General features: G+C 35.7%; 1 protein-coding gene across 2 annotated transcripts; it reads left to right on the top strand.

Annotated features, from left to right (window-relative positions):
• On the top strand, nucleotides 1–25834 carry LOC106882843 (hsp70-binding protein 1). Of its 2 annotated transcripts, XM_089352987.1 has the most exons (7): nucleotides 1–275; nucleotides 15966–16137; nucleotides 19409–19630; nucleotides 21072–21227; nucleotides 22656–22864; nucleotides 24299–24393; nucleotides 24951–25834. In XM_089352987.1, exons 1-7 carry the CDS (start codon nucleotides 144–146, stop codon nucleotides 24967–24969), a joined length of 1005 nt encoding a protein of 334 aa, XP_089209113.1. In that variant the 5' UTR covers nucleotides 1–143; the 3' UTR covers nucleotides 24970–25834. The 2 variants fall into 2 exon arrangements, with proteins under 2 accessions (XP_089209113.1, XP_089209114.1); XM_089352988.1 differs by lacking the exon at nucleotides 24951–25834 and having other exon boundaries at nucleotides 24299–24543.
• The last annotated feature ends 244 nt before the right edge of the window (nucleotides 25835–26078 follow it).

The raw sequence follows: 26078 nt of genomic DNA on the forward strand, positions 1-26078 counted from the left end.
AGACGTTCTCTCAACTTCGCCTTCTCTCTTTCTCTCTCTCCACTCGAGTGTAACTTCTCCTCCTACTCGGTCAGTTGCCGACTACTACGTTTAGTGTTCAAACCTTTCCCGCAGAAGGATTCGCTCATATACTAGCGCCAACGATGCCTGGTGATCAGAGAGAAGATAGAATTCCGTCCAACATGAAGGACTTGCTCAAGTTTTGTATGGAAAATACGAAGGCAGAAGATGCGCCCAGTGCAGGGGCATCCCAAGTCAATGAACTGGGAACAGAAGTGAGTAGACTCTGTCTCTATTGTTATTGTATTACCTTCATGTTAACTTTATGGCAAATTCTATTTATCACTTTACCAATATGAACATTGTTTACCGAATTTTACTTAACATCATAGTATAGATCTTTAATATGTAGATGGGGCCACACGGTATATATAGATGGAGCGACAAGACTCCAGAGATGTGTAAATATAATTACACATTTAAGGTGTATTAATGGGGCAATACAACAAATGTATCTGTTAATGAGACTACACAAAGGTATTGATGTGTAAACGCGATTTCTCAACTGTGTAAAGGAACCAGACAACATATGTAAACCCAACTAAACTAGATATGTAAACTCTGTGTTTTGATCTGGTCACAACTTCAGGCACAGAATTCGGTATCGATCCCTTCTACACAAAATTCCTTAACGATTCGGTCTTGTTTTGCTGTGATCGTAGTAAACAAATAGGCGGCTGGAATCATTTTACTAAGACTTGAATTCGTGTTGTGTTTTAATATCAACAGCAATCTCTTTTTTCTCTCTCAAACATACGTTTGTTTAATGTGTAATGGGTTGTGATGGAGACCAGCATGGCTGTCAACCCCCATGTTTGAAATTAGTCCGTGTTTAAATTGTCTTTTATATTTTAATGACATAAAAAAGACGATGATATGGTCATGGTTGGCACCTACATGTTGGTGGTGGAGGCTGAACAAAACAACAAACAAAGAGATAGATCTATCTTTTCGAAGAATGTGTCGTAGGAATAACATTGCATTTGTCTCTGTTGAAATTGTCTTTGGACAATATGGTCGATTACTGCGTTGGACTTTTTTTTCAAACTGCTTAAATAATATTAAAATACATCAATCTTATTAGGTTTACTAATTTATTAGGATATATCAATACAAGCCACAGATTCAGATGCTAATTATTTTTTTTTTCGTTGTTTTGTTTCATCTTATAAATTCATAGTCCTTTTAAATACCTTTAAATCCTGAACCAAGGCAACATCCACGCGCTCATTCAACCAACTAGAAGTAGTAATCAAATCTCCTTCATTATACCCTAACCTTTTAAAAAGAAAGGATACATTGACTAATGTAGTCCAAGACACATTATTACCTGGTAAAAAAGAAAAGGACAGTTTGATGACAATAAGAGCTGCTCAACCCGGTTAATCTGTGGCTAGACATGTTGGAAGTATTTATCTTCTCTTAGAGACTGCTTTTCCGCTAATTTAATCTCAAGTCAGTTCAATAATAATTAGTGGTATATTTGTAACATTACATAAGACCGATATCTCCAAGAGAAAAATCGATCATCGGCATCACAATAATCGATAATCTATCCGTATTGGAGATAAAATATCGAATTGTGCACTTAACTGATCGTTGAAAAAGCTAGCAACACATTTCAAACTGGCATATATTCAAGGTATTTAACCGTTGCACTGCACATCGTCTTTCGAAGTAACAAAATCTAAAGTTCTTATCGATGTATTTTAATTATATAATGTATTAACGTGCATTGTAAAACTGCATGAACTATGAAAAATGGGTTATGAAATGGACAACAAACTTCTACATTCTTCACATTTACTGATTGATAACAATTCCACCAAACAGTATTACTATAAACTTCGTTGAGATGTGAAGGTATTTCTTTCACCAACTTTTTTTTTAGTTGCTGTGACTTTGTATCGGCCTTGCCTTTCATACGATTTCGACAGTGTGGGAAGGGATATTCGCCATGTGCCTTTGAAGAGGATCTTTCCCATGTGCGGGTACTTTGTAGACTGTAACAGACAACAAAAGCACTTGATCAATTATTGTCATTAAAATGCAAATAATTTGGTATTTGAGAGAGCCCAGCTGCTTATTTTGTTGACTTCGGACGAGATTTTAATTTATTCATTAGGGGAGTAATTCTGTAAAAACCGTGAATATTATAAAGATAACATTGTATACTCAGTAATGATTAAAAAAAAAAAGACTAAAATGTAACTACAAGACAGAAGAAGGTTAGTAAGTCGAAACAACTGCATAAATTGTAAAACTTTTTCGTTGAGTTTATTTCTCAAGAAATCTTGCTATTTCCGTAAATACTATGTTAACGTTGCTTGCTTGTTGCCATATCGCCCGTTGAGCTTTCTTTTCAGCTTCCTCGATTGCTTGTTCGTGTCTGGAGCTCTTGGAACCCTAACGACACCAGTCCCAAACAGAATAAGCTATAAACCACCGGAACCCACAATGAAAAACATGTACGTGAAAGTTGCAAAACGAAATTGAAAACGTTGCTCAACATGAAATCACCAAAAGTTGTATGGAAAATTTAACTGGATTTGCTTGTTACCTACCAGAAGATTTTTATGTGTAGCCGCTTATTATAATCGGAGAAATGTTAGTTTTCAAAAAGGCTTCGTACTAAAATAATCACTCTAAAAGGGTTCCATTAGACACACACACACACACACACACACACACACACACACACACACACACACACACGATGTATGATCTTGTGGTTAAGGCTGATTCCTAATCCCAGCTGGCGTGTTGTGTCCTTGAGCAAAGTACTTCATTCTACTCTGGGCGAAATGAATAACAGCCAAGTGCAGCTCCTGGATGTCTCCTCTGGATCAAAGATGAAAGGGAGAGTGTCCGTTTGGTTGTGACCACATTAGCGTCTAAAACAATTAGCAAAAATATGGTATACTTAAGTCATATTTGTAAGTGGCAAACTGTCTTGGCATAATGTGGACACACACACACACACGAGGATTTTTTTGTTTACAACCCTAGCTGACCAAGACTTTTTCCTACCCCCAGTTGTAGAGAGATTATGTGCCTAAGTCTGATGAGTTACCTATACCGCTAAGAACTTTATAGGTTCGAAACTAATGGTCACTCTCAGACTAGCCATAATCAACGACCTTTTAAGTATATATTTATAATAAGGTAAAAATGGCAGTTACTCAAAAGTTGGTATAAGGAGTGTATTGTTGGAGTAGATTTTCCATGGCTTAATGTCTTTCCAGATGCCTCATTGGTTACCAAGTAAGATAATATTTCCTCCATGACTGGACATTTTCATGATAAATTGGAAATGAACGACACCACTTGTATAACAGTGGCACTCAGCTTCTTTCACTTTCCATCAAGGCTTTGTTTGAACTTGAGCTATAGAAGGCATGTATTCAAAGTGTCACACAGTGGGACTGTACTGGAACTGCATGGTTGAGAACCAAACTTAAAAATCACACTGTCATGCCTATGTATGTATGTATGTGTGTATCGTTTTAGCCAGTGAAGGCTAAAACGATGCAAAGCACATTTTGACCATCTGATAGTCTGATTGGTCATGTGGTTATGTGATCACAGGCATACAAATGACTGCTGCATTCTAACAGAATCAGCTCCTCTTTAAATAGACTGTCTACAGGATTCTAATAACTCAACTACATCATCTTCCATGACTTCTTCAAGCCATGCATCAGTTGTTAGTGTCATATGATTTGATGAATTTCAAATAGACTTTCTGCTTGTAGAAAACATGGTAAGGTTACCTATACAGACAGGCCATATATTTTTCCAAACATGTTCAAAACTGAGGGTTTCACTTCATCTCATCTTTTTGACTATGTGGCTGTGTTATCCAAGCATCCATAATGTTGAACTTTCCAGAAGTCCTTAACTCTATGTTAATCTTCCAATTCAATTGATTTTTTTTTTCTTTCTTTTTAATTGGTTCAAAGTTCTTAGACGGCATGTCTTGAAGTTAGCATTCACACCTTGATCCATTGACAGGAGCAAAATATTTGTGTTCTTGAGGATATAGTTTACTCACGTATTATCTGAAATCTAATTTATATTTACTAGGTGGCTTGGTGCATTGTCTAAAAGGATCAATAATTTGTTGGAAATATTACACTTGGCACTGTATCAATGTCCAAGCAGTTAATGAAGTAGCTGCTTGAGTGTTTGACCTAATTTTGTGTTTATTGTCATTTATTGCTCCTACTGTTGACTTTATGAGCTTTAATGCTTTTACAATGGAGATGAATTTTTCTATTGCTACAATCCTTTGTCAGACATCATATCTAACATTCAACAGTCCTTTTGCCTACACATTTTCACACCATTGCATTCACTTCCAGTTGATGAGTTCTTTCTAGTTTTCTTGAATTACCAAAATACACTTGTATTGTGCATATTTGTAGTTAAATCCAACAGCTGTGGTGATAAGCAAGAAAGCTACACCAAATAGTAAAGAGTAGAGTGGTGATGTTCTACACAGGCAAATGGAGTAATCTCCTATAAAAAAAAAAAGGACAAAAGAAAATGAAAGATGTGGAAGAGCAGTATCAAAGAGTAAGAGCTTTACAATGTGGGAAGAAGTACTTCATGATTAAAGAATATGAATGCAAAAGAAAGAAGGTAAAAAAAAAATGAATACAAAAGAAAGGAAGGAAGAAGACAGAAAAAAAAGAATATAAAATGCAACTCAAGAGACTATTGTTCAAAGTTTCAAACGGTAAATTTTGAAAGGTGAGATGGGAAATGTTGAAAAAAAAAAAGCCTTTTGGTGATCGCTTTCTTTGTACAATCAGTCTATCTTTAAGCTTATAATTGTATGTACATGCACACACCTATATATAATGGCTCTCCATTTGGTTGTTTGGTCAACTGGACTAATTACTCATTGGATTAGCATGTAACTGGCTGAGCATTCCACATAAAATGTTTAGCTTTAACACTTCTCAAGCAGAATCAATTGCTATATGACAATTTGGATCTTTGTGTTACAGACACAATCTATCCAGTTTCTGTCTACCCAATCTCTTGAGACTTGGGTTGGCCTGAGGCTATGGGAAAAGATGTTTGTTCTGATGCTGTACATTAGCATCTGTGCAGTTGGTTGTGACACAAGCATCTTAACCATTAGGCCATGCAGCATCCGTCACATACATACACCTTAATCATAAAATTAGAATTAAACACAAATCAGCTATGGGTGTTGCTAAGGTCTCCGCCTACGCTCTGAAGAAGTGTTCAACATCAACTTGATTCTCTCTTACTTAGTAGTTCTTGACTGGTCTGCTTTGATTTACTGAATATTTGTCAAACCATTTGTGCACAATCAATAAAATGAGACCAAAAATTAAACAGAACAAAATCAGTTTAACATCAAATAATGAAACCTAATGAAAAATAAGCGAATTCACAAACTTATACTATTAAACTTTGATGTTTAATACTACTGTAATATGTAGCAGATGATTTTTAAATGCACTTTGTGGCTAGTATTTCATATTTTTTCTATTATTGAATAGTCACTAAAGGTACTGTGTAGATTATTTTCAACAACCGAATGATTTATATACTTTAAAAGCCACATTTACAAAAATATTTTAATGCCTAAATGGAATGCATGATTGGTAACACCAGAATAGCTTTTTGACATGTAAGGATAAAACACCTGTGGTGGAGAAATTGTGCAGTATAATCATTCTTGAATTCCCAAAAATTCCTCTGGAATTAGTTGTGGAATTGTGTTGATCAGTAGATTGTTGATCATCAAGGTCATTCTCTTTGATCAGCTCAGGAAAACGGTACCACACTCTTCTTTCAACTTTACTAAATGCTCAATGATTTCTCTCTGGATTTTTTTTTTTTTTTTTAATATTTTTGTGGTTGTTCAGTAAGGGAACTTTGATTTAGGAATTGTAACTTCCTATTTGGAACCTTTGTGTCTAAAGAGCCATCTTTTCTTGGAATATATAATTTTTGCCTTCATGTAAAGATTTACACTCGTTCCTTGTTAAGGAAGCTTCAATTCTTCAAAAATGTTAATGATTCCAATAAATGTCTTCTGAGTGCTTTCTTTTCCAAGAGAGCCTTGTATTTAGTGCTGACAGTTTGACACAATGACCCTTTTAATGATAGCATTCGAATCCTTTGTTAATGTCTGAGCAGACAGGGCTTTCCAGTTTATATACAGTGCATACATATTACTTCTACAGATCTCTTTTTTACCACCAACATTTGAAATCATGGTTTTGAACCTTGCATGGCCTGTGCATTGTCAGCAATGACATTCATTAGAATTTCTTTCATCAAAACCATTCACCCTAAAAAATTTCCATGGCATTGGCTGACTTGGTCATGGCCTGTGGTGACTTACAGAAGAGGAATTCATCTTCAATATTTTCAATAAACATTTATTACACAAAGACTTGTAACTGGTAGCAAACAGCAATATTAGTCAACTTTAGTTCTATAGAAAAGAGCAGAGAATTGTTTGGCGTCTTCAATTAACTTGGTCATTGATAGTCTTTGACAATAGTTACGAACAATATAGAAATATCAACTGGGGCATGAACAATGTATATAATATAAAATTTATAATAAAACAATTTAATACATATTATTGGAGTATACAAGTCAAAATAAATATAATTAATGAAAAGTCACAATTGATTTTTCTGTTACCATGTGTAAGAATGTAGAGAACAATACATTTTAAAATAAATTGTGGAATGTGGTCCAAAGAAATGTTTCATTAAATGTCTATTCTTGTGTACTGCTTGAATAAAAATATCTTTGATTTCTTCTGGCAGTCTCATTATTGTGAAGTTTTTCATACCTCATCAACTTTGTTATAATGGAATTTCATTTATGTGTGCACATATATGTATGTATTTATACATACACACACACACACACACATATATATATATGTATATATACATACATGTATATGTATGTATACATACATATATATATACACATACGTTTTTGTACAAGGTCAGACAACTAAATTGAGGCCATTTAAAAAATGTTTTATCTCCATAAGTATGGTGAATTAAGAGTTAATTTCTTGTAACGAGTCTGGAAAGTTAACTTTTTGTGTGTGTGTGTGTTACATATTGTGATAGCTTCAATATGACAAAATATTGGCAAAATGATACACATAGTGTTGCATCAGTATTGGCACAATATATGCAAAGGTACCAATTTACAATAAAGCTTCAAATATTCTCTTGTTATCTTAGGCAACCTACAGTGATCACAGATATACCCATACCTTTCTGGCTGGTTTAAAATGGTCTGTTGTAGCAATTCTTGCAGTTTGTTTTAAAGTTAGAACTAAGTGAGTCCCAAAGCTTCTCGGCTACTTAAAGCACATGGAAGTGCAAGTGAGATTCTTTGCCAATGAAAAGAAATTTGCAGTCAACCAAGACATTCAGTTGCCATACCTGCTGAGTAATTACAGTTGAGTCTTTTGAAGTTCTTATTGTCATGCAAAACCTGAATCCATCCTTGGAGATGTAGGTGACAGAAGTGTAAAGCTGAGTTCATCATGTTGGATCTTGAACCAAATGAAGTTGCGTTTTTCCAAATCTGCATTAGCATAGAATCAAAAGCATGTTCAGGAATATTTCAAGGTAAAATTTCCAGTGTTTGTCTTGATGTGTCTAACCTTACTAACTCAGGACATCTGAATCCATGGGATTTCTAAATGTGAGTTGTCATGCAACACTGCACAGTAAGGGCATTGAGGAAAACATTCAAGTTTTTGAAGGTAGATAAAGTAAAAGGGTCTTCTGGTCTTCCATATTCAGTCATAAATCATGATGATAAACATATTTAATATCTTGCCTTGAGTTTCATGGCTCTATTTTTTTTTCATTTATTTTAATACACACACACACACACACACACACACACACACACACACACACACACACACACACACACACACACACACACACATGCATATACATGTATGGTAACATGTCCAGTACAATGTGTTTCATGGTCAATCTGTCTCCCCACCAGACCTGCCTGACAAAGGAGTATTGCAAGAAAAACAATAGGACAATACCTATCAAAAACAGGGATGGACCTAGCATAGGATCCAAAACTTTCTAGCAATTGTTTGGGTACACATACCAGTGATGGTGAATGATGATGTCAAAAGACCGCTTAGGAGTGGTCTTGTTTGAATATTTAGCTGGAGAAAGAATACTTTGATGTAAAACCTGGCAATTGTTCAGCTTCTGATTATTCCAGCCACCAGAAGAAGTGCATGCTTTACATTAATCAATTTCATGCACAGGAACTTCTCGGAAAACCCATGATGGGGAAAAGACCCTGCAATGACTAACTGGTAGTATGTAATTGCAAACCTATTGCCAAATAACTTGAGACATTGGTTGCTTCTGATTCTGCAACCCCTTAAGTGATTAAGTAACCCTTTCCAGAGGTAGCACTGCTTACATGTTAATCAAGAAGGACCTAGGAAAAGGTATGAGCAGGGTTAACCTATTTCAAGAATTGGACCTCAAACCCCACTGGCTAGCAACTCTCCTTTGTTTTCATGCTTCCATGGTAACCTCCAAACAATTTACAACTCTCCAAGAAGTAATTATACTTGGACAAGTTGACGGTCATCATATATAAGTATTGTGTGTGGGTATACGTGTATCCTTTTGTTCTTTGAGCTGTGGCCATGCTGGGGCATAGCCTTGAGCTTTTTAGCCAATCACATTGATCCCAGTTTTTATTTTAATGGGGGTGTGCGCATACACACACACACATCCACATGACAGTCTTCTGCACTGTTTCTGTCTCCCAAGCCCCCTCACAAGGATTTTGTTGCTATACTAGAAGACACAAGAACATGGCCATTCCATGATTTTGAGGAGTGTGGAACCATCTCATAACCATTATTATTCCCAGACCTCCTCTGACCTGGTGTAGTAGCGCCATTTAGGGTCATAGCTATGGGTTACTTTTATTAATATGTGAACTACTGGGAATGAAGGATCCCTAGTTTCATTAGAACTTCCTTCTAGTAGTAGTTTAACTTATATATAAAAATAAAACCCCAAAACCTGAAGGGCAGTTGATTTCTGGTCGTCTCAACTTCTGTTTTGCCATGAAAGTGAGTTTGGTGCTGTGCAGCACTTCATCCACACAAAACAAATTCACACACAGAAAACTCTTGGACTCTTGAAATGCTTGCATGGACTTACTGGGTCTAGGAAGTGGTCTTACTTGATCACAAGTTGACTTGCAGCATATTTTTAAACTTTTACTTGTTTCAGTCATTAGACTACGACCATGCTGGGGCACCACCTTGAGAGATTTTTAGTCAAATGAATCGACCCCAGTACTTTTTTTTAAAGCCTGTACTTAATCTATCAATCTCATTTGCCGAACCATTAAGTTACAGGAAGGTAAATACCCTAACATATATACAGGGTGTCCACAAAGTCTGGGTACATGGGGATTAACACATACTTTAAGAAATAATAATTTCTTTATTTAATTGTTTATGTTATGATTTTATTTACTCCATGTACCCAGACTTTGTGGACACCCTGTATATATATATATATATATCATCATCATCATCGTTTAACGTCCGCTTTCCATGCTAGCATGGGTTGGACGATTTGACTGAGGACTGGTGAAACCGGATGGCAACACCAGGCTCCAGTCTAATTTGGCAGAGTTTCTACAGCTGGATGCCCTTCCTAACGCCAACCACTCAGAGAGTGTAGTGGGTGCTTTTACGTGTCACCCACACGAAAACGACCACGCTCGAAATGGTGTCTTTTATGTGCCACCCGCACAAGCCAGTCCAGGGGCACTGGCAACGATCTCGCTCGAAAATCCTACGGGAGCCAGTCAGGCGGTACTGACAACGGCCACGCTCAAAATGGTGCATCTCATGTGCCACCCGCACAAGAACCAGTCCAGGGGCACTGGCAACGATCTTACTTGGCTTGCCGGGTCTTCTCACGCACAGCACATTTCCAAAGGTCTCGGTCAGTAGTCATCGCCTCGGTGAGGCCCAATGTACGAAGGTCTTGCCTCACCACCTCAGCCCAGGTCTTCCTGGGCCTACCGCTATATATATATATATATATATATATATATATATATATATATAATATATATATATAAATATATAGGCATATATATATATTTGTATGTGTGTATGTATGTGTATATGTATATATATGTGTTTATGTATGTATGTGTATATATATGTGTGTGAGTGTGTATGTATTTATTTGTATGTATCAATATATTTATGTATATACACATACCTATGTATATGTACATCATCTGTGTATGTATCTATATAAAAAAAAAAGTATAAGCATTTATGTATGTGTCTTTGTGTATGGTAACTCCTAAATTTGTTTCTGTATCTGTGAGCCTTTCTACCTCGACCTTGGGGTTGATCATGTGATGAATTTGTGAATGGAAAATGTATGAATGAATTTTTATGAATGGACTTTAAAGTAGCGTAATAGATTGGTAACAAAATCAATCAATATTTTGCATAGATTTAATGTGATATATATATTTTGTACATTTGATATTTACTAAATATGATTTTTTATAGTAGTTTTTATATCACTTGACTTGTCTTGTAGATAATGTTCAATATTTCTGATATAAATTCGAGTAAGTTGTATCTGAGTGACGTAGATTATGTTAATGTGATTTTATTGATTTTTCTTCTAGTCACAAGGTTTTCGATGTATCCATATGTAGATGAAATCATTTTCAATACTGTTTTCACAAGGCTAGACGTGTATGTGTATGCAATATGCGTGTGTGTGTGTGTGTTGTCTGGTGATTTTGAAATCGATGAAATAATGATTTTAAAATTTCAATTTTGAGTAGTTAATGGAATTGAAGAAAAAATATTTTTATACAAGTCAAATGTAATGATGATTTCTTCATGTATATTCAGTTCCCGTAATATTTACGCGCATAATTAATAAATGAAATGGTTAGATTCTATTATAGACTAAATCGCATAGACCATTTGACATGAATTTGAAAAACATCATCTTTGTGAAATAGGTAAAATCATTCTTAGTCACACACCACAGGTGACTAAAATGGTATTTAGCAAAACCTGAAATAAAAATAAATCTTTATTTCATGTAAACAAAAAAAAAAGAAATAAATAAACTCAACATATTTTGTATTCTGTATGTAGTGCAGTTCCATTGTTTTAGAGATTTTTTTTTTACTTGTTTCAGTCATTAGACTGTGGCCATGCTGGGACACCACCTCAAGAAATTTTTGGTCGAATGTATCAGTCTTGTTACTTATTTTTTTTTAAAGCCTGGTACTTATTCTATCAGTTTCTTTTGTCAAGCTGCTAAGTTACAAGGACATAAACACATAAATCAACACCAGTCGTCAAGTGGCGGAGAAGGGGCAGACATAAAGACACACACACACACACACAAATATATATGTGTGTGAGTGTGTGTGTATATATATCAGTGCCATCTGGCTGGCTCCCATGCTGGTGGCACGTAAAAAGCACCATTTGAGTGTGGTCGATGCCAGTGCTACCTGACTGGCCCCCGCACCAGTGGCATGTAGAAAGCACCCACTATACTCTCGAAGTGATTGGCATTAGGAAGGGCGTCCAGCTGTAGAAACCTTGCCAAATCAGATTGAAGCCTGGTGCAGCCGCTTAGTTTTCCAATCTTCAGTCAAACTGTCCAACCCATGACAGCATGGAAAGTGGACGTTAAACACTGATGATGATGAGATATATATGTATGTGTTTGTATATATATATATATATATATATATATATATATATATATATATATATATATATATATATGTGTGTGTGTGTGTGTGTATACAATGGGCTTCTGTCATTTTCCATTTACCAAATCCACTCAAGGCTTTAGCCAGCCCGAGGCTATAGTAGAAGACACTTGCCCAAGTTGTCATGCAGTGGGAGTGAGCCTGGAACCATGTGGTTGGAATACTAACTTCTTTCCTCACAGCCATGACTAATAATTATTTAGAATGGTTCTTAAATTTCTTTTCATCTGCAATATATATTTCAGTTGAGAGAACTATTGTTATAAAAAGAAAAGAAAAATGGACAGAATTTGTTGCCCATGGTCCTGTTAACTTTTATACGCTTTCACAAATCTGTGTGACTTCCTTCGTTTCATTTCAGCACTTGACTGCAGTTGCTCTGTACAGTCAGATGTGGATAGCTGGAATTTTAGTGTTCAAACTCTGGACTATAAAATGATGCTGTGCTACCATTAATATTCAGTCGAAGTAGATGGATGGTAGAATTTGTTGCTGTTATTAATTCTGTAGCCAAAAGCATTCCAACCATGAACACCTCATTTCTTGGTGTATATGTGTGTGAGCCTGGTGCAGCCTTCTGGTTCACTAGTCCTCAGTCAAATCGTCCAACTCATGCTAGCATGGAAGGTGGACGTTAAACAATGATGATGATGATGATGATGATGTGTGTATCACACACTCACTCTCACTCTCTCTTACTCTCTCTCACTCTCTCTTTCTCTCTGTATCACAGTAAGTTCTTGTAAAAAGCACCCACTACACTCTCGGAGTGGTTGGCGTTAGGAAGGGCATCCAGCTGTAGAAACTCTGCCAGATCAGATTGGAGTCTGGTGTAGCCATCTGGTTCACCAGTCAAATCATCCAACCCATGCTAGCATGGAAAGCGGACGTTTGATGATGATGATATATGTACATACACTCCTACTATAGCCCTGGGCCAGCTTAAGCCTTGTGAGTTGATCTGGTAGACAGAAACTGATAGAAGTCTATTATATATATTTATGTGTGTTTGTGTATACTATTGTGTTGACATCATATGTTGGTTGTAAACGAGCATCACTGCTATACATGTGATGTTGTTTCCAGTCGTTCATGCAAAACATGTCTGTCTATGAGGAAACATTACCTTGTTTGGAAACAAGTGAGTGTGGATAACAGGAAATAGGAGAAAATCTGCGTCAACAAATTCTGTTTAACCCATGCAAGCAGCACTATTCTCCTTTCAAAACCTGAGAGAACCTACATGGGGTGGATGTAGGCATCTTCAAAATAAAACTGAATCTCCTGTTAAGAGTTCCGGATGAACCTACCTTGTGGCAAGAAATGCAGATGAGGGCAGCAATGTCAACAATGTCAAACTTCCTCATTCATCAAATGCCATATATTAGAGGTTTAGTGAAAGTGTTGCAAAGCTAACAACAGTGCCCCAGCATGGCGGCAGCTCTCGAGCTGAAACTGGTGAAAAATAATACATATGCATATATATATATAGATATATATATAGAGAGAGAGAGAGAGGGGGGGGGGGCAAAGTGTGCGTACACCGCTATATTTAGACAGACGATACAAAGAAAACAAGGACGTGTCATTTGGAGTTTTCTTTCCTCAGTCAAGTTTCAGATTATCTTTGCAATTTTGGCTAGTTATACTTAAGATTGCTCCAATCTGGCCAGCCCCAAGGAAAAACTAAGCTAAGAGCACTAGATTCCTTGGAAGAAAGCAAGCAAATGTATACGAAAACAAGGACGGCAAAAACGGAGAAATGGTACACAAATACAAATAACAGGACATAACAACAGGCGTCTTTTGACTAAGGACAAATTAAATTAAGCTGGCATGTGTGGAAGTAAAGCCTTACAACAGGGGCATAAGATTTGACAGGTACAAGGAGGAATATAGATGTTGCACGTATGGTAGTTGAACCAAGAAAGAACGGTCAAGCTTGGCAGAACACTGGTCACGTGGGGAGAGAAGAGAGAGATAGAGGCAGAGGGATAGAAGAATTAAGGAGGGGTGAAAAAAAAATGGAAGGGACAGAGTGAAGTGAAAGAGGAGAGAGGAGGGGGAATGAAAGAACGAAAAGTGGAATGAGCAAAGTAAGTGTGAAGGGGCTGATAGGAAGAAAGAAAGCAGAAGTAATGCCCCTTTTGCATTTAATAACTTTTGTAGTATATAAATGTTTTTTAAGTAATTTTTTTTTGAACACAAATTTATTGCATTACCTAAAGAAACAAATAATAATCTAATGAAAAAAAACTGCAGAAGTTTTAGGACATATAAAAGAAACTGAATTAGAAACTAGAAAACTCAAAAGGGTGTTTGAGTGACATTAGACCCCAACAAACGCCCATAAATTAAATGCATCTATCTGAGTCATGATCGTGGCCTGTCGACCTGTGCCTGATGGCCACGATTGTGACCCGTCACGCTTTATGTGTTAATCATCAACATTGATCATTATTGATTATCATTAATTTATATCAATTAACTTATCAACCTTTGCTCATAAAGTCAGTAGTATATAAGAAGTATAATTTTATGTGCAATTGGATGACTTATACAGTATATGAACTGATGGAATCCGTGAAAGAGGGAAACCTAGAATGTAGTGGTGAAGTCTGATCTCAAAGGAGGTGATAAAGGACAGTGATAGTTGGCAACATGTATAACTGAACCTTGTGGTTTCAATGAAAGACCAGTGAAAAAGTACCTTGCTTGAAAAACAAGTCTGGAAGTGCATCTGGTCATAGCATGCTGCCTCAAGAAATCTTGTCCAGTCCATGTTATAGAAAAAGCACATGTAAAAACAATGATGATGATTTTACAGTTCTCCATGATGTAAATAGGTAGTCTCTGCAATACTGGATTAGTCTTTTGCTGGCTGCAATCTTTTATACTGCATATGTGTGGATTGATTATATTTAATGTACTGCTTTAGTGGAAAATAAAAAAATTAAAAAAAGCTTTTCTTTTTTTAATTTCCAATTTGAATTAGTGTAATTTCAAAATGTAAGAGGAAGAATCTGGTAAGGAATCCATACTGTTTAGCAGAGTTTTTTGAGTGTCCTTACAAAATGATTTTTGTTACCATATTGCTGTTGCAATGCATTGCCTTTGTTTCAATTCATTTAAAAGATAATGAAGAATTTGAGTCAAATCGTCCAACCCATGCTAGCATGGAAAGCGGACGTTAAACGATGATGATGATGATGATGAAGGTTGTCATTATTAAGCTGGTGTAAAGTTGCAAGCTGACAGTTCTGTTAAGGTGTCAGACAAAATGCTTAGTAGCGTATCTTCTGTCTTTCAATGCTCTGAATTCAAATTCTGCTGGGGTCAGCTTTATCTGTCAATAAAAAAAGTGCCAGTTGAACACTGGGGTTGGCGTAATCAACTTACTCCTTCCCTAAAATTGCAGGTAAAAAGGACTCCTTTAAGCTAGTGTTTGGGACAAATTAATATGAAACTTTGATGGAAAGTTTTAATTTAAAACAAGAAGTTTATTTTAAAAAAAAGAAGAAAGAAACTAAGGCAGTCCTTGGTTGGTTGGTTGGTATGAAAAGGGTTAAGAGAGTTAATATTCTCCTTTTGAGGGTCCAGTACTCAGAATATATTGAGGGTAAGTTTGTAAAAAGGTGAGAAACTTATTGAAGACTATACAAAAAAATGTAATATTTCCTTTTTGCAAATAATATTTTGGTCTTATGAAACAAATTCTGATTTATTTTATAATTTGTTCATGAAACTGAATGCATTACAACTTTGCTTTAAGCATTTCATAAACAGAATTACATTTTTTCAATGTTTTATATAACTAGTATAGATTTTGACATAAAAGATTTTAAATTTAGTTTGAAATCATCGTTGTTGTCGTTTATTTATGATTTCTTTCTTTCATAATAATTTCATTTATGAATTACCTGAATATTAATAGTCTCTTTGAATAAATCAGAAAGATAGCTGCTTCTATTTAAAGATATAAATAATAAAATCTAATTTTGATTAACCATTTTTCTGTCTTCTTTATCTTTTAGGATCGTGAATGGCTGGAAGGAGCACTCAATAGCTTGACTGAGAGTCCTGTTAGGCGTATGAAAGAATGTATCCGTATTCTAAAGTCTCCAAATAGTGAAAATGAAGATGATGACAAGGAGGCTGCTCTTGAAGAATTGCTTGAATGGTGTGAATATATAGATTTTGCAATTGGTAAGTGATATTCAATTCATTTTTCTTATGCTAAGAGTTCTTTCCTTTTCATGGCTATGGCACCTTATCCTAAGTTTAGGAACTTTCAATAAATATTTCTACAGAAACTAAGGCAGCAAGATGGTAGAATCATTTGTATGCCAGGCAAAATGCTTCATGGCATTTCGTCTGTCCTTACATTTTGAGTTCAAATTCCACTGAGGTTGACTTTGCCTTTCTTTCTTTCGGGATCGATAAAATAAGTACCAGTTAGACACTGGGGTTGATGTAATTGACTTACTCCTCCCCAAAATAGCTGGCCGTGTGCCAAAATTTGATGCCACTATTTCTACAGAAACTATATAGAGTTTTTGAATTCAGTTGAACAAAGTAGCTCTGTTATCAAATATGTAAAAAAAACTGCCTTCATCTCTTGAGTTCTGCTTTTGTCATCTGCCAATTTGAATTCTTATACATTTACACTTTTACTTGTTTTGCATTGATAAGAACTAATACTGTTTTCATATTGTCATTACTGTTGCTGTTATTTAGCCCTGACCCATCAGTTTAACCCTTTCCTTTCCAAAGTTTTATTGAAATACCCTTCCTTTTTTACAATTAATGCTGAATTTTGTAAAATAATTTTCTCATTCTTAGCTGAAGTTTGGAATATAAATTAACAAAAATTTTGCTGGAAGGTTAAAATTTAGATAATTCTTAAAACAAGAAGTTTCTATCATAGAACGAAGGGCATTCTCCGGTGGGTTAGTATCAAATGGTTTAATGATATCTAGGACTGATTTCATTATTGAAAGTGTCCTCTCCGTATTTTAAAATGATATGGTGGTATTTGGCTGATATTTTTAGCAGGTCTGGCAATTGCAGAGAGGTTTTCTTTGTTGGATTAACAATTATTACCTCTGCCTTAGCGAAGGCGGAAGTATTGCTTTCAGTTACATTTGTTTGTTTGTCCATGAACAAGATAGCTCAAGAACTGCTGGATGGATTCGGATGAAACTTTCAGGAATGTTTGGCCTTGTGACTGGCATGAACTGATTAGATTTTGGGATCGATTCAGCACTGGACAAGGATTCTGGATTATTTGTTATATTTACTTTACGTGATTACGAGCTTATGTTAACTTTCAAGTCTTTCTCAATTATCTCCCTTTAGGCTGTAACTGTTTTGAATGGTGAATTTGTTAACTTTGGCTTGTATTAGATAAGGAAAAGCTATTTATTGCTGTTACTAAATTTTCTATAGCCACCTTCACATTCCATGACTACCATTGGGATTGATCAGGTACCGGACAAAGATTCTGGATTATTTTTCCAGTTTTTTTACTTAAGTTTTGAGAGTGGTCGGGTTCATTTTTAGTATTCATACTTGTGAAAACAGTCGAGTTTATTTCAGATATTCTCGTTTTAAAAATCATCTCTGGCTAATCATTGAGAGGACGTTGGTATTGCCTTGGTGGAGGTTTGCGCTCTCTGAGTGCTCTTGTTATATTTGTTCTAATATATAAACATTGTTGTACTTCATACCCAATCTTCCTTAAAAACATGTCTGGTTATAGCAAAGTATTATCTCTCTTGGAAACAGTGAATGTTAGTGACAGGAAGGACCTCTGGTTGTAGAAAACCTGCCTCAACAAAATTCCAACTGCCCCATGTGAGCCAAGAACAGTAATGATATATATTCTTTTACTTGTTTCAGTCATTTAACTGCGGCCATGCCGGAGCACTGCTTTTAGTCGCACAAATCGACCCCAGGGCTTATTCTTTGTAAGCCTATTACTTATTCTATCGGTCTCTTTTGCTGAACTGCTAAGTTACAGGGACGTAAACACACCAGCTTTGGTTGTCAAACGATGGTGAGGTGGCAAACACAAACATACAAATACATATATATATATTTGACAGGCTTCTTTCAGTTTCCACCTACCGAATCCACTCAAGGCTTTGGTTGACTTGAGGCTATAGTAGACGACACTTGCCCAAGGTACCACACAGTGGGACTGAACCTGGAGCCATGTGGTTGGGAAGCAAGCTTCTCACCATACAGCCACTCCTGTGCATATGTATTTTGATGATGTATATGTATCAAAAAAAGGGACACAGTAAAGTGTGACATGCAGCCAAAATTGGGCTGAGTAATGGGTTCTATACTGCACTTCAGTATCCAGTGTAAGACAATACATATATATGCATATAAAATATAATATACATACATACATACACAAATATATAAAAAGGAGTAAAGTAGGAGTGGCTGTGTGGTAAGTAGCTTGCTTATGTACCACATGGTTCCAGGTTCAGTCCCGCTGCGTGGCACCTTGGGCAAGTGTCTTCAACTATAGCCTCGGGCCGACCAAAGCCTTGTGAGTGTATTTAGTAGACAGAAACTGAAAGAAGCCCGTCGTATATATGTGTGTGTGTGTCTGTGTTTGTCCCCTCAACATCGCTTGACAACTGATGCTGTTGTATTTACGTCCCTGAAACTTAGCAGTTCGGCAAAAGAGACCGATTGAATAAGTACTAGGCTTACAAAGAATAAGTCCTGGGGTCGATTTGCTCGACTAAAGGCAGTGCTGCAGCATGGCGACAGTGAAATGACTGAAACAAATAAAAGAGTAAAGAGTATATCTGTATATACATACAAAATACAATCATACACATATTAAATATATATATATATATATATATATATATATATATATATATATACTTACATATACACTCAAAAACCTCTACATGTACATCAAAATATACACACATGTGCATTAACATATACACGTGTGTATATCTGTGAATACGCAAACACTGAAATAACATAAGAGATCAAAGTATATTATGAAGGCTCATAAGCTCCACAAGTCAACAGATCAACCAAGTCCACAGTAGTGGGGAATGCACTGTGCACCCATGGAGAAGGGCATTGCCCAGGGTAAATGCATAAAATGTTCTGGGAGTGGTACAAATATAATCAGGAGTAGAGGCCAGCTGAAGCCAACTGTAATCCATATTATATCCTTGTAGATGCAGTGTAACTCATCCTATATACCCTGGGTGGGTGTAGTTGATCCTGCATTTCCAAAGTTAGATAACCTATGAGGCTTACTGTCTATATAAAATAAAGAATTCGTCAGGTACTTGGGATTGATGTCATTGACCGTTTGGGTGGGGTTTTTTTGTCTTTGTTAAGAATTCTTTTATCTTGAAAATATCTTTTTTAGTTAATTTGTTTGAGAATCATAATTACATCATATTTTTGTGTTTTCTCTTTATTCTAGATTTCTTTAAAATTGGAGGTTTTGAGATCCTGCCCAGTCTTCTTCATGATCCTAATTCAGAATTACGCTGGAGGACACTCGACCTTATTGCAGCCCTTGTTCAAAATAACCCATTCTGTCAGAAGGCAGTATTAGATTCTGAGTTACTCAACACAATGATGGATGTATTGGACAATGATTCTACTACCAGTGTCCGTATCAAGGCATTGCATGCTATTTCATGTAAGAGGCTTCTTTTCTTACATTATAAAATGTTGGAACAGCTCAAACGAGTTGATATGTTTTTAAAGTTGCCCATTTATCTGCCAAATAGAGGCTGTCACTACTTAAAATGTATTGTTCTTTTACCCTAATTCAATCTTTATCAAATAACCAAAGGTGTTCCAACTGCTATCAGCTTGTCCAATGTGTTTTTTAATCCTTCAAGGAAATACTTTGCTACAACTTGTATAGTCTGAGTGATCTGTTAAAGCTTCTCTTGGAGACATATTTCACACTTATATTGCTCTAGCTTATCTTATTTAGCAGTTTATCTGCTCTGTGGACTTAATAAAGAGTATTAAATAAAGTTAGTGTTATTATATTTAAGGTAGTTATAATATACGTTAGTGAAATAAATTGCTCAGGGACACCATCCACATAAAACAACAATAGTTGAGATATAATTAACACATTTAATGTATTCATCGTCATCATCATCGTCGTTTAACGTCTGCTTTCCATGCTAGCATGGGTTGAACGATTTGACTGACGACTGGCAAGCCAGCAGGCTGCACCAGGCTCCAATCTGATCTGGTAGAGTTTCTACAGCTGGATGCCCTTCCTAACGCCAACCACTCCGAGAGTGTAGTGAATGTTTTTACATGCCACCGGCACGAGGGCCAGTCACACGGTACTGGCAACGGCCATGCTCAAAAAGATGACATTAGTTTTGTGGAACAGTTTAATTATTCTAAGTCTTGTATCTAAGCTGTGTTCAAGCTATATTGCCATCATTAATTTGTTATTAAATGTGTTAGATCGATTGGAGCTATGTCTCTCAAGGTTAACTCTACAGAGATATGGTAATACTGTTAATCAAAAATTAGCTTGTTCATACATATACATGTATGACAAGCTTCCTACAGTCTCCATCCACCAAATTCACTCACATGTCGTTCATCAGCTTGAAGTTAAATAGAAATCACTCGCTGAAGGTACTCGACAATGGAACTGAATTTCAAACCACATTGGCAAAGTGAATTTCTTCATCATGTAGCCAGTGCACTTTTTTCTTAATTTAAGTCCTTGTACTATAACTGTGCTGGGGCATCATTTTCTAGAGTATAGTCATTTACACTCACCCCAGTATATATGTTGTCAGTCTTGAGAGGTTTACATTCAACATGTATCACAATAGGATTTGAACTCAGAACATTAAAAAATTTAACTAAATGCCACAAGTTATTTTGTCTGATTCTCTACCAATCTTACTATTGACTGTCACTGCTCTTGTGCATTTATTCAATTAAAAGAGATGACAGTTTGTGTGTGTGTGTGTGTGTGTATGTACATACAGCAAGAAAGAGAGAGATTGAAGCATCATAACTCTAAATAAAAAATATATATATATGTATAAAAAAAAATGCATTGCTATTGAATGGTTTCCTCTTATCTACAACAGGTTTATGCCGAGAAGAACCATCAGCACAAGATAATTTTATCAAAAGAGATGGGTTCTCTTACTTGATGAGAGCTATGCAAGCTGATGTTGAAAAGCTCAAAATAAAATCTGCTTTCTTGTTGCGGAATATTGTTAACCAAAAGCCTGCAGTGAAAGGTAGGTTTTATGGATTATAGTATTCCAATTTTAGAGGTGATTTTTTTAATTGTTGTATTATGTTTAGATTTTTTTTTTTTGCATAAATTTCTTAGGTTTTAAAAATTTCGTATCAAAATTGATGAACAGTAAAGTTGCTAGTTACAAGTTTCCATTAGATTAATTACTACATTAATTACTACATGACTGAGAGTGAGAAGCAAGAGTCTATGACCAGTATTTCTGTTTTTATGATCTTGTACATCAGTGAAGGTTATTGCATACATATATGACAGTCTTCTACACGGTTTCCATTTACCTAATTCCATACTCCTGAGTCCAACTCCAAGCTGTACTCAAGATTCTGTGGTTCAAACCTAGAACCATGAGGTTGCAATTCCAACTTCTGGACCAGATTATTACGTCTGCTGCCTACCATGATCTTTGTGGAATGGGCCTTTTTAATTTTAACTGTGTGGATTTTAAGTTTCTGTGATGTAAATCCTAAAACAGATTTAAGTAATAAAAATAACTAAATACATGTACTTGTAAAATTAAAGAGTTTTTCAAATAAAAATTATTGTTGCATTCTATGAAAATTTTATTGGAAATTATTACAAAAGCAAAATTAGAACAACTACATTCACAAGTATTGTATTTTATATTCATGATTGTAATGAACTGCATCTAATGTCTTTTTGCATTATGAAGTGAATTCTATCACTTCTGATTGATAGGAAGCTAAGCTCTCAATCTGTAATAGACCATATCTATATTGCTTTCCAGAAACCGATACATAACGTTTTGTTAGTTGACTCGGTGTATTACTGAGTTAATTCCCTTGGATTATCTAATATCAAACTAATATTAGCTGGGGGTGTTTTTTGTATATCTATGTAATTATTCATCATCATCATCATCGTCGGTTTTCCATGCTGGCATGGGTTGGACGGTTCGACTGGGCTCTGGGAAGCCAGGAGGTTGCATCAGGCTTCAATCTGTTCTGGCAGTGTTTCTACAGCTGGATGCCCTTCCTAACGCCAAACACTCTGAGAGTGTAGTGGGTGTCTTTTACGTGCCACCAGCACAGGGGCCAGAGGAGCTGGCATTGACCACGATCAGATGGTGCTTTTTACATGCCACTGGCGGCACGGAAGCCAGTCAAGGCGGCACTGGCATTGGCCACGTTCAGATGGTGCTTTTTATGTGCCTCTATAGAATATTTCACTTGCACCAAGGGAGGAAAAAAAAAAAAACGAATTTTTTATTTTTTTTAGTTCAGTCTTAAATTTGACCTGTTTAAACAGCTATGATTTCTGTTTTCTTTATTTTTTTGCTTTAGTTTCATATGTAAAAAAAAAATAGTGTTACTAAAAATTTAATTAAATTCATCATTTTCTTAATTTAAAAAATGTAATTTCAAATTTATCTGATTCTACTTGTTTACAGAGACTTTGTGTGATATGGGTATGTTGGAGCAACTGATTGGACATCTGCGTGAAGACCATTCCCTTTTCCATGAACATCTTATGGCATGTTTGTTAGCTATTCTTACTGATCATCCACGTTCTCTTGAAGACTGTAAACAACCACAGCTGGAATTTATTGAGATCTTACAAGAAAAACTTAAATCTCTACATGGAAGAGATGAATTTAGAGTGAGTACATCCTGTCTGCATTCAATCTGTTGGCCATTTTTCCATGTTTACATTAGGTGTTGTAAATCTTTTCATATGAGTTCTTCTTGTTGTCCCAGTTGCTCCGAGCATATTTTCAGTACAGTTAGATCATCATCATCATTTAACGTCCGCTTTCCATGCTAGCATGGGTTAGACGATTTGACTGGGGACTGGCGAACCAGATGGCTACACCAGACTCCAATCTGATCTGGCAGAGTTTCTACAGCTGGATGCCCTTCCTAACGCCAACCACTCCGACAGTGTAGTGGGTGCTTTTTACGTGCCACCAGCACGAGGGCCAGTCCGGCGGTACTGGCAACAGCCACGCTCAAATGGTGCTTTTTACATGTCACCTGCACATGAGTCAGTCCAATGTTTTGTTCACATGCCACCAGCACAAGTGCCAGTAAGGCGAAGCTGGAAACGATCGCACTCAAATAGTGCTTTTTATATGCCACTTTTGCTTAGAGACATTGGTATTGCTGATAGAGTACAAGTCTTGCTTTTCCTTCTTTGTTTGTATGTTTCTGTGGATAGATGCCCTTCCTGTCATGATTTCATGTGTTTGTGTTAACAAACTGAGCTGTGAATGCATAGGGCTCTGAGGTCCTTTTATTCAATCTCTAATGTTGGTGCATCAGTCATAGAAAGCAAGCCAAACAACATGTGCAAGCATCAATACATGGACATGGCAGTGCCCAATAAGAAAAAATGATCCAGACCATGATGAACTGGCACAACACATGGCAGCATAGAAAGTGTACGTGTGGTCAAACTGTCCAACCCATGCCAGCATGGACAATGGACGTTAAATGATGATGATGATGATGATATATATATATATATACATGTATATATATATATTTATATATGTATATACATCATAAGTATGTATGTGTGTATAAGCACAGGTTTGGCTGTGCAGTTAAGAAGCTTGCTTCCCAACCATGTGGTCTTGGGTTCAGTCCCACTGCATGGCACCTTGGGCAACTATCTTCTATTAAAGCCCTGGGTTGACTTAAACCTTGTGAGTGGATTTGGTAGGCAGAAACTTAAAGAGGCCCTTTATTTGTGTGTATGTGTGGTGTTATTAATGAACCTCTTTGTCATAGAAGCGAGGCTGTTTATTTCTAGTTTATTTCTACTCTTCCACGAAAAACATGACCTGCTACGGGGAAATATTATCTTGCTTGAAAACAGGTGAGGGTCAGTGACAGGAAAGGCGTCTGGTCACAAAAATAATCTGTCTCAATAAATTCTGTCTGATTCATTTAAGTATGGAAAAGTAGACATTAAACGATGATTGTGATGATATAATCTATACAAATATTCTATCCAATTATTATGTAATTTCTCTTTATTAGACATGGTTATTTAACAACTCTTAATATTTGAATATCAATTTTATTGCAGGAAGAGCTTCAGTACACGAAAAATATATTGCAGATGTTAGGTTCAAGTGGTAGTAACAGTAGCAGTCCTGTTGGTTGTGCATCAAGTGCAGGAAGGTAATCTGACTGTGCACTTCACCATACACACACACACACACACATGCATATATATATATATATATATATATATATATGCTACACATGCATGTATATCTATCTGTCTGTCAGTATGTATGTGTGAAATGGTTGTGAGTGTGTTTGGGTGTATACATGTATGTATGTATGTATGTATATATATATATATATATATATATATATATATATATATATATATATATATATATGTGTGTGTGTGTGTGTGTAGAGATGTATGTATGTGTGTGCATACACACCCACACATATGCATGTTTGTATTTGTATATGTTTGTATGCATATATGTATCTGTATGTAACATATATGTATTAATGTATGTTATATATATATATATATAAATACATGTGCATATATATGTAGAGCTATTTGTGTGTGTATAAATACATGTGTGTGTGTGTATGTATGTATGTATATATGCATACAGATGTGCACATACATATATATGTGTGTGTGTGTGTGTGTATATGGATTTAAAAAAAATATCTGATTCTCTCCTATTATTAAATCCTGACACATTTAGCCAACAAATATCCCACTGATGTCTTTGCTGGGAAAGCAAAACCAATTTGGAAAGACTATGGAGAAAAAAAAAACTGAAACAACAAACCAACAAAAAAAAATGAAAACAACTCAAAAAAAAAAAACAATTATAAAACATACCAAAAATATATGAACTATTTATTTGAAAGGTTGTCAGCACCCCCCTCACTTCCACATTGTGCAGTTGTTATTTTTATTATTGTCAATGAGTTTGTTTTCTAAACACCATTTGTCATTTCTGGTGATGCTACTTTGATTGTTGCCCACACCTCTTTTCTCAATTTACTGACAATCTACCTTAACATTAGATGCAGTCCACCACACATACAACTTTTCAAATTCCCATTTTATATTGGACATTTTAACTAATTTGTTTTGTATTTGATGCCTGAATGGCAGTTATTTAAATCTTACACACTATTTGCCATACATGTACACTTACATGTATGAACTGGTTGTCAATTATAACATATGAAAGAAAATTTTCTGAAAACAAAAAAACAAAAAAACAAAAACAAACTGTTCATTGTCGAAATATTAAATTTTACATGTTGGACCCTGTATACTGTTGAAATATTGCAGCATCACCTGGCATGATCTTGACTCAAGTTTATCAGAAGAGTTCCCTTATCCTTTGCCATTAGCTACTTTAAACTTTTATTCCACCTGCTGGCCAGGTGTTTTTAGTAGCTTTCCTTGGGTGAAGACAGTCCGTGTACTAGTCTACTCTTTCTGTTTAACAATGAGTACACGCAAATATATATACATCAAACAAGTAAGCCCATACATGCAAACACATTGTGGTTATGTTTCTGTGAGCAAACAATCTTGTTTCAGCCTTGGAATAAAATGAATATAAACAAATTAAGCCTTATGTTGAATTATCACTAATTTTACAAACTATTTAATAATTTTCCAGTCATGTTTGTCAATTTTGTATTTTTTTAATTCCAAAAGGTGTTGCCCACACAATGTTGTAGCATAATGGACAATTTTTTTTTCTTCACTATGTTATTGTTCAAACATGTTTGAATTAATGTAAGTAATGAATTATTGCACATAGCTTTGTAAATAAACATCACCATTGATCTGAAACTTGGTAATTCAA

Source organism: Octopus bimaculoides, chromosome 5 (assembly GCF_046866305.1).
Source record: "Octopus bimaculoides isolate indiv1 chromosome 5, ASM4686630v1, whole genome shotgun sequence".
Taxonomy (NCBI): Eukaryota; Metazoa; Mollusca; class Cephalopoda; order Octopoda; family Octopodidae; genus Octopus; species Octopus bimaculoides.